Source organism: Apodemus sylvaticus, chromosome 15 (assembly GCF_947179515.1).
Source record: "Apodemus sylvaticus chromosome 15, mApoSyl1.1, whole genome shotgun sequence".
Taxonomy (NCBI): domain Eukaryota; kingdom Metazoa; phylum Chordata; class Mammalia; order Rodentia; family Muridae; genus Apodemus; species Apodemus sylvaticus.
The window spans coordinates 39,745,769-39,755,789 of NC_067486.1; the positions used below are offsets into that span (position 1 = coordinate 39,745,769).

General features: G+C 42.1%; 1 protein-coding gene across 1 annotated transcript in view; it reads left to right on the forward strand.

Annotated features, from left to right (window-relative positions):
* The window catches only part of Crybg3 (crystallin beta-gamma domain containing 3), a 102,219-nt gene that overhangs the window by 90,183 nt on the left and 2,015 nt on the right, over positions 1-10,021 (forward strand). The window contains exons 18-21 of the mRNA XM_052159171.1: positions 566-705; positions 2,746-2,869; positions 8,639-8,797; positions 9,529-9,688. Coding sequence (XP_052015131.1) covers positions 566-705; positions 2,746-2,869; positions 8,639-8,797; positions 9,529-9,688 — 583 coding nt within the window. The remainder of the gene's footprint in view (positions 1-565; positions 706-2,745; positions 2,870-8,638; positions 8,798-9,528; positions 9,689-10,021) is intronic.

Below are 10,021 nucleotides of genomic sequence, written 5' to 3' on the forward strand. Positions count from 1 at the left end.
TGGTTGGTTCTCCTGGCTTCTCCTCGAAGGCAGCCCACGCATGTCTGTGTCCCCCACATGCCCCTCCACAGGCCTGCTCTGCAGAGGCACCTTCCCCAGATCTTGTCTACCTTCTAAATGGCTTCCATCTTACTCATGCATCCTCGTGGATTCTTTCTCTTGCCAAAAACGAACCCTGCCTTTCCTGTGTACTCTCACGGGGCGCATTTGTTTATTTTTATACCATATATTACATTTTCAACTATTACTCTACGTAATAGTCTACAAGCTTCTCTCCTAGTTACTAATGCCTCAAACACAGAGGCGTGGCCTTGTTTTAGCATCTCATTCCCCAAGTCTCGTGGCCGCTATCCCGTATATACCAATGAGTAAAAAGAATGGCATTTCTTCTGTCTGACATGGATTAAATTCAGTGAGAAACTGCCTCTGTGTCTACACATTCTAAATGTTGTCAATTAAGAGCGCTTTCTCTCTTCCTCGTAGGCTTGTATGTGAGACTAGGCTGTCTCTCAGTTGTGCTCCCCCCACACTCTGATGACGCTTTTTCTCTTTGTGCATGTGCTAGGTGTTTGAAGAACCTTCCATCAGCCTTTTTGCTCTGGAACATTGCGAGGGAAGAGAGCTACATCTTGAAGATGCTGTGAATTCCGTTTTGAACAAGGACCTACATTTCTATACCCAGTCTGTGTGGATAAAGAGTGGCTTGTGAGTATGGGAAGTGGGGCTCACTCTGGATTGGCCACTGGTTTAAGATGGAGTTGATTGGCTGCTGTTTCCAATTAACTAAGACAACTTGAGTTGCATTTCAAAACTCTATGTAGGATTTTCGCACATTTATTTTTACATATCTAAGTTAAACTGACATTTGACACACTGTTGTAAAGTTCTCACCTTTCTATTTTTACTCCTTGTGCAAAGTTCATCTTGACACCATTTATTCCTGATAGCTTTTTTTTTTTTTTAAATCTATCTACTACAGTTACTGGGCAGATTCAAGGACATAGTGGATCTGTTTAAATCCCTGCCTGGCTACTGTGGGCTTCCAGGATACCATTTCATGCTGAATCACCTATGCTATGATATGTATTTTTTAGTCGTTGTGGGTTTTTTTTTTTTTTTTTTTGGATCTAAAATGGAAATGAGATCCCCACCACAAACCTTTTCCATGTGGGTGCTTTATTGAAATCAACATGGAATGGAATTTATTTGTTAAAAGGTAGAGATGTAGTTGAGAATCTCTGGTCATGCTGACCTGACTTTGCACATGGGTGATTAGATTTGTGCAGGTAGTTTAGCAGGTCAAGGGTCCACCTCACTGCCTCAGAATACCCACCGGCAATGGGATCCGCCAAGCCCGATCCCACTTGCAGGTGGACTTTTCCTTGCAGTAGTCAGGTTGAGTGAGGACTCTACCCAAGCCCTTACTGATTTAAGAAACCAGGCTTTCCTCAGTTCCTTCTCCTGCCCACAGTTTTTATACAGGAATTGGTGCCTCTTCGTACAAGAACCAGTGCAGCTCTGTAAGATAAAGACCTTTTCTCTGGAAAACTAAAGAGCAGGCCACTGCTACTGCAGCAGTGGCTTCCTGCCCTTAAACTTCAGAAAGATTTATTTGGAAGGTTACAGTCTGAGATCAGCAGCATGAGATCGCTTTAGGCCTTTTGAGTAGCACACCAGCACAGGAATGGGTGTTGGAGAAAAAGAAACACCATGATCCAAGAAGCAAAGGGACGTGACCAGCGTAGCACTCATTCCCAGCACCTCCTACAAGGTGCCATAGCCTTGACAGTTTCAACTACATCCCAGAGGAGCTATACTGCAGAGCAGGTCCTTCACAAGGGACCTTGCTGGACACAGGTCCACACCACAGCAAACTCTGGGAGAACCTGTTTCTGGGAACTGTCCCTCCTGATAGACAGACTTAGGTCCTGCTACTTGTGCTTGCCCCTCATCCCAGGGGACACAGACTGACTGCATTTCCCTGGGCGTAAAGCAAGCGTCATCTTCCACACTTCACGTAAAGTGTCTGAGAGTCCCCCTGAAAGTTTTGCATTCTTCTGGCAATCCTAGTGTTTAGTCACCCAGTTTGGCAACTAGTGCACACAGAGCTCGGCAAGCTGTCAAGTGCTATCCGTTTGTGGGCTACCTCTGTCTCACGCCTAGGAAACTGTCCCAGGTGGTACAAAAGGAGCTATAGCCAGGCTGGGAAGAAATGGACATGAGGACTGTGCCAATCCTTGTTCCCACCCAAGGCCACACAGGCAAGACTGGACACAGCAGTGTTAGGTTAGATCTACACAGGAGCTATCTTTGATAAAAGACTTCAAGGGGAATTTTTCTGGGTAGTCCTTGGTGGCCATGGGCAGTTGTGGACACAGCTGTATCAGAAAAGTTGAACAGTTTTAGCTCTCTGGAGAAGCTCTGAAGCACATGGGACAACCTAGGGAAGGAGGAGTATTTTCCTCCTACATAATGGGGAGGCTGAGATATTTCAGTGTTAAAATGCTTTGAGGCTTGCTGTATCAAAGGAAAACAGAATTCCCTAATTGGAGGGAACATTATTCATTCTGACTCCGGATGCAGTAGCTATCTTTTCAACCTCTACCAAGGAAAAATGTGTAATTACCTCTTTGTAAAATCTCCCGATCAAGAAACTGTAAGGCATAGTGGTAGAGCAGTTGGCTTTAGTTAAGAGGCTGCTTTTGTTTGCAGTGTCCCACGTTTTTCTTTCCTGCTTTCTCGCAGGTGGATAGCTTATGAAGGTTCCAATTTCTTGGGAAGGCAAATCCTCCTTGTGCCTAACGAGATCCCAAATTGGACAGCATTCAGTGGGTGGAAAACGATCGGTTCCGTGCGCCCTATGAAGCAGGTAAGAAGTAGAGAACCAGCAGACCCAGGTAGCTTGACAGAAATGCCATAAACCACGGGATCTGAAGTACTGACCACTCGGTCACTACTGTAACCAGGGAGGAAGGTTATGTTCTTTTGCAGTAATCTTACATATTTTAGCCAGTTCATAGAATTTTATCTAAGGTCAGTATTGGATTTTAGTATTGAGTAATCTAATATTTAAGGTCAATGTTGGATTTTTAGTGTTGAACCCAAAGTTTTATCAGGCATATTTTTTTTCACAAAATTAAAATAATGTAAGTTATGTGGTAAACAATGGGGGAAATGTTAATATAATGAGTTTTACTTTCTTTGCATTCGGAGTTTTCCCTCATTTAATCTTTAGGTTAAATCCTTGCAATTTAATTAAAATAGTATTTATCACTCATCTACTGCTTATCAGTCTTCCATTCCAAAGATTCCCACTGCACTCAGGAGATAGCCTGTTCCTCACAGTCTGAGATTGGACTCTTTCTTGCTTCCCCTTATGGCCCAGCCTCCTCTTCTCAGTCACATGTCTGTATCACGTGCACCCGAGTGCAAAGGCCTTTCCTCCCCCTGCCTGAGAAGAAGGCTGTGCCTGAGTAGAATGTTTTCTCATTCTTTGCCAAAGTAGTTCCTAACTATCCTTTTATTTTTTATTAGAAATTTTCTTTACATTTCAAGTGTTATCCCCTTTCCTGGTTTCCCCTCCAAAACTACCCTATTCCATCCCCTTCTCCCCCTACTCCCACTCACTCCCTCTACCCTGTCCTGGCATTCCTCTATACTGGGGCATCCAGCCTTCTCAGGACCAAGGGCCTCTCCTCCCTTAGATGACCAAGAAGGCCATCCTCTGCTTGAGCTTCGTTTGGTCTGTGAATTTTGCCTTGGGTATTCCAAGCTTCTGGGTTAATATCCACTTTTCAGTGAATGCATACCACGTTGTGTTCTTTTTGTGATTGGGTTACCTCACTCAGGATATTTTCTAGTTCCATTCTTTTGCCTAGGAATTTCATGAATTCATTGTCCTTAATAGCTAAGTAGTATTCCATTGTGCAAATGTACATTTCCTGTATCCATTCTTCTATTGAGGGACATCTGAGTTCTTTCCAACTTCTGGTTATTATAAATAAGGCTGCTATGAACACAGTGGAGCATGTGTCCTTATTATATTCTGGGAAATCCTCTGGGTATATGCCCAGGAGTGATATAGTTGGGTCCTCAGGTCCAATTTTGCGAGGAAGCGCCAAACTGATTTCTAGAGTAGTTGTACCAGCTTGCAGTCCCACGAGCAGTAGAGGAGTGTTCCTGTTTCTAAACCACATCCTCGACAGCACCTGTTATCGCCTGAGTTTTTGATCTTAGTGATTTTGACTGGTGTGAGGTGGGATCTCAGGGTTGTTTTGATTTGCATTTCCCTGATGACTATCCTTTTAATTCAGGGTTCCAGGTCCCCTTAGATGCCTGCTCAGTCTCTCCTGTCTAAATTAAAACACTAAAAGACTTGATTCGTTTACTACCAGACATGGTATGTAGCTTAGAAGCACATAGGTCCGGATGAGTTGGGCTCATCCCCACTATGTTGGAAAGCACTTTTGAGAAGCAGAAGTGCCTATTTTGTGTAGTGTTCTATCTTTGGTACCTGTCACAATGGCAAGGACTCAAGGGTTCAAACTGTTTGGTCAATAAAGCAATAATAGATGTTTAGTGTTCTCTAAGATATGGTAGATACTAGGACAGACATCATCAGTTCCTTAGTTGAACTGTAATTTTTAAATTAAACTCAAAGCTGACATATTTGCTCCCTAGAGCCCACATTAAAAACCAGGTATGATGTGCACATATGTAATTACACCAAGAGGGAAGTGGGGCCTGAGGGACTTCTAGCCAGCTTCTCTCCAACAGTTGTGAAGTTCTGGGCAAGTGAAAAGACCCTGCCTTAAATGTAGGTGTGACCCAAAATATACCTCTTACCTCCACATGAACATAAACATGCATACTTGTGAGCCCCCAACACCACACATAGCTGGAACATAATTATCAAAGGCCTCAGGCAGTGTGTGGCACCAAGAAGGGAAGTGGTACACATAGACCTTGAGAAGTTACCCAGGCAGGCCAGGTATGTAATGGGTGCTAGATGAGATATCTGCCTGTCTGTGTTCTCTTTAGAACACTGCTTCACTTGATTCTCACAGTAGTGTTAAGGTAAGGATTATTATTGGATGCCAAATAGTTTAAGAAAGACAACCCAAGTGTTAGGACCATGTGAGCCCAGATCATTTCTGTACTAGATTTTTAAGCACCTGGAGTCTTTAATAAGATCAGCATTTTCTACCTTGAATTCCTGAAGTGAGCAGTAGTTGGTTCAGTAGAGCCAGGAGCTGAGGCTCTGATCAACCTCAGTTTTTGATAATTACCAAACTCTTGCCATGTCCTTTGATACAGTCTTAGATTCTGTCATCTCAAACCATAGTTGTCTGATTTTGACCAGTCATCCCAGGTTCCACACTGGGAAAGATATTGTCATCACTGAGTATACGAAGCAACAGATAGATACGCACTGGCCTTGTATCAACTATGGTACCACACTGACTTTAAAGTTTATTAGTTACTCTAGCCGAAAGCCAGAGCCATTCTGCTGAAGGACCCCAAGACATTAGTGATTTCTTGATATACTAATGTTCCAGGATGCTGCTCATTCCCAGTCCAGGGGATACGGGGTAACCGAAGTAAATAAATAGCCACAGGGAAAGAAAGGTAGAAGTGGGAAATCAGGTTTGGCTTTTAAAGACTAGCTAGTAGCACAAACACTGTGTTCTAAAAGCCATAGCAGCCAGTGTAAAAATGTTCCTGTTTTGGCTTCCTCGTGCATGGTAAGTTTCTACCATTCATTTACTCTCCCAGCCATCTCATTTTTGAATGAAGTTTCTGTGCTGGACATTGTTCCAGGTCCTATGATAAAGAATACTTAGAATAACCTCTTAATTTTACAAGCAAGTCCCTTTTGCATAATTTTAATGTAAAATGTAATTACATCATTTCCTGTCTTTTCTTTCCTTACTCCTTCTTAAATTCATGGCCTCTTTTTATTGTTGTTATGTACACACACACGTTGCCTTGCCTTTGGCGTTGTCGTTTGATATATTTTTTTCTATGATGGTCTCCATCTGCGGCAAACAGAAGCTTCTCTGATGAGGGGTGAGAGCTAGAATTATCTATGTGTTGAAGTATTTAGAATTCAGTTAGGATTGTGCTGGTTTAGTAAAGTAGTGGTAGTAGGTTTTCCTTTTAAGATCCCATGACCTCTACAGGTCTGGCTGGCTTTCCAGTAGCACAGTTTCCCTCTTGTTAAATGTGCTTTACATCCAACTAGAAAGTTACTGGTCGCTGCTGAGGTGGCCATGCTGGTTAATGCTGTGACTTACAGCTGGGTAGGACTGTTGACTACTGCCCTCCACTGGCAGCTTGCACAGCATCTTCTGGTACTGTGGACCAGCATCAGCTGGTCCAAGGCGAGGAAGTTTTCAGGTTAAATTCAGTTCAGACATTCTGAGGCCCGTTTCCAAAGTACATGGTATCTTCAGCAATGGGATTTAATGTTCAGTCTCTCAAATTCTTTCTGTATTGCATGCCAGTGACAACTATTGTGATTTAAGTTAATTTAAATTAATGTTTTAGATTATTTTCCTCATTGTTTAATTAGCATTAAAACCCAACAAAAGAATTCTCAGTTTTGGAAAGAGTAGTAGTTTGTTATTACATGTAACTGGTACAGGATTGGCACTGCTATAGTTCTTTTCCTTGTTGAGAAATCAAGAAATAATCAAAACATGATCCTCCTTGAGGCTGGGAATACAGAAGTCACTACGGTACTTATAATGCATGTCAGCGATTTTTAAGTGTAATTATAGAGTCGTTAGACTACAAATGGTAATAAGGGTAATTAGTACCTTGCTTGGTCTAATTGATTAAAACTGTGATATTTAGTCCTAAAGTAACTGGCGTTCTGTCACCCATGAAGGTCATACCTGTTTCTTTGTATATGCAAGGGAATACCACTATAAAAGTTCACTGAAGCGTCGAGAATTAGTAATTGTTGCTGTGGGAGACAACACTGGGTTGTGGATAGTTAAGTACACTATTACAGTTATAATTACTGATGCCAGAGTTCTTAGAGTGAAAGCCTGGGTTCTGGCCGCCCAATAACTAGTCTCAATCTCATGTCTCCAATACACCAACGAAAGAAATAGTAAGAGAAAAGAATTTAATGTACCACACTCAGAATAAAGGTTCCCACTGAAACCACCCATCCTACCCACTCAGTCTTGGAGGCAATGATATGAGGAGTATAGGTTTTGAGGACTTAGAGAGAGAGATGCAGAATTCAGCAGTCCTCGTCAAGGTTTGGTCCCCAGGACTGATCTGCATGGTAGTCTGGTAAATTGTCAGAACTGTACAATCTCTTATTGGGAGGTAGTTCTCTCTCCAGCTTCCCCTTCTCTCAGCATGGAATTCCTGTGGGAATTTCATTCTTTCAGGAGGTCAGTAGCTAAAGGGATGGTCACAGACATTGAATGTGGAAGTAGTTCATTTTTAAAGACACTCAGCAGTCTTGTTCCTGGGGTTTTACAGCCAGATTATTTGCCCTTCTGCTTGGTAATTTCAATACTTAGGTGATATTTATTTAGACATGTTAAACACAGTAGCAGTTTACCAAAGGGCAACCCAACTTTGTGTTGCTGTATTGTAATTTTCAAACTACAGTATTCATTGGAAGTCTTGCTGATATAATACCAAGTATTACTTCTCTGGTCAGCACTGAAGTTTCACAGTGAAGGTACTACACATAGCAGATCACTTTACTACAGTGCTAGAGTTCTACACAAGATGCCAGTTCTCATCCAGAGAGGATAGTAGTATCTTCTAGTCTATCTTCAGGACTGGAGGCCTTGGATTCAGGGCGCTTTCTGTTGAGCTGGTCCCAGTTCCCTTCTACGTCTTATAATCACAGGGGCAGTGCCACAGGGATAACTGGTGTGCTCCTGCATGCGTCTCTTGAGCCATCCTGCCAGAGATCTGATTCCCCATCTGTGACAGTGTTATTTGTAAAATCTGGAGCCACAGATGTTTTCTCTGAAAGGTTCTGATTTTCTGACAAAATTATGAGCACAAAAAACATGTGGCTTGATGTGTCTAGGGGCTCAGCAAATATTAGCCCTTATCCTTAGTGGTCTCAGATTTCTCCTTGTAAAAATTGTGTGTAACATGTTTTCCAGACAAAGGAGTACAATCTAATTTTTGAATGCAGAAGAAATTTCTTCATTAGATGAAAGATAAAGGCCTTGCCGCCTGGGATTTCAAGACCTTCCCTAGCAGCTGTTGGCCATTTAGTCACTGCTCCACACAGTGTGCCTGCATACCATGCTTGCTACTCCTGTGTTGCCACTAAGATCTGTTGGGCAGTACCCAGCCCTTATTCTCCCTATCTTTCCCAGTATATCTGACACATGATGAACTTCACCAAGCCCAATTCCATATGGCATGAACCTTGCCACATTGAGTTCTGGTGAATTACCCTCTCAGATGGACACTGTTTAGAACATTCAAAAGACACTACATAATTCAAACTTTGTGCTCAAGGTTTATCAGCAGAAAATAATATATACATAACAGCCAAGGGAATTGAGTGAAACTTTCTGCTTTGGACAGACTGCTTTTCCAATAGGGAAGTTGAGGCCCTCAATGGTTTTTTTTTCTCTTTGTGTAGCCTGCAGTGTACATCAGAATAAGGAACCGAGCCCAGGATGAATATTTAACAGTCACCGGGAACCCAGCAGATGCACGGACGATGTCTGTATGCATCTCTCCCTACAGTGGGAAGGACACTCAGATCTGGCACTACTGCCGAGGACTCTTTAAATCCAAGGTAAAAGATCATGTTTTTTTCTGATGTTCACTTTGTATGCTAACTACAATACTACCAGATCAGCTGGCATGCTGAAAACAATGTTGGCTTCCTAGAAACAGTTCATTGTATAATCATAAAAATGGACTTAGGCAAGATTAATACATAACCTAAATGATTCTCTCCATTGGAGCAATATGCTTGTGGGAGAAGGGTTCCTAATTTGGCAACAAGATCAGTTCTCTCTCTCTCTCCATTCCAAACATATTAAAGAAAAAAAAAACCTTTTTAGAATGTACAGTAGAGCCATAGTACAAGAAACTATTGCAAACGATGCTTAAAAGAATGAAATATAAGTTTTCCCCATCATCATGCTTGATGCTCTGGGAAACAGAGCACTAACTGAGAAAAACACTACTATGTTTTGATTTTATCACCCATGACCTAAGTACCTGCCTCCTGTGTTTGGTTATCTTTGGTACAGATTTTTGTCATTAAATATATGATGCTTGGTTTTCTATTTTAAAGCTAACAGGACTTAACGTTCAGCATATCTTTACTGAAGACCTGGTGTCAGGGGCAGAGCCTTTTAAAAACAAGTGTTTGTATTTCACTTTTGGTACCTATTCTTCCTCATCAGCCATAAAGACTTTTAAAGATAAATGGAAATTATATTTTTCAGTTAAGACATAGCTATTGCATTTATAATGGCAAGAGCAGTGGACTCATTGTATTTCCTTACCATCGCATAGGCCAATGATACATGTCTTGATGTGATTGGAGGCCGGGACACTCCTGGAGCCAAGGTAGCCTTGTGGACTGAACATGGGCAGTTCAGGCAGAAGTGGAGGATGAACAGAAATGGAACCATCAGCTCCTATCTCAGTGATGAGCTTGTCCTGGATGTTAAAGGTGGGCCTTTGATAGTAACCACTGTTGTGTGCTTCTGAATGTCAGTGAAGGCTCAAACCCCTCCTTCCCAGTAAAGAACATGCTTTTAGTCTGTAGAGATGGTTAAGAGCACTGGCTGCTCTCACAGAGGAAGAGTTCAGTTCCTACTACTCACATGGCAGCACACAACCACCTGTAACCAAGACCAGGGGGGGATCCGCCTCCCTCACATCAAAGATTTAAAAAGGACAAGAAAAGTGTTCATCTGGGGGGAAAGTTTTAAAATGAAAATAATGACCTCTAAAGGTCATACAGCCAGCAATCAACAAAACACCCAACAATAAAGCGTTTCCT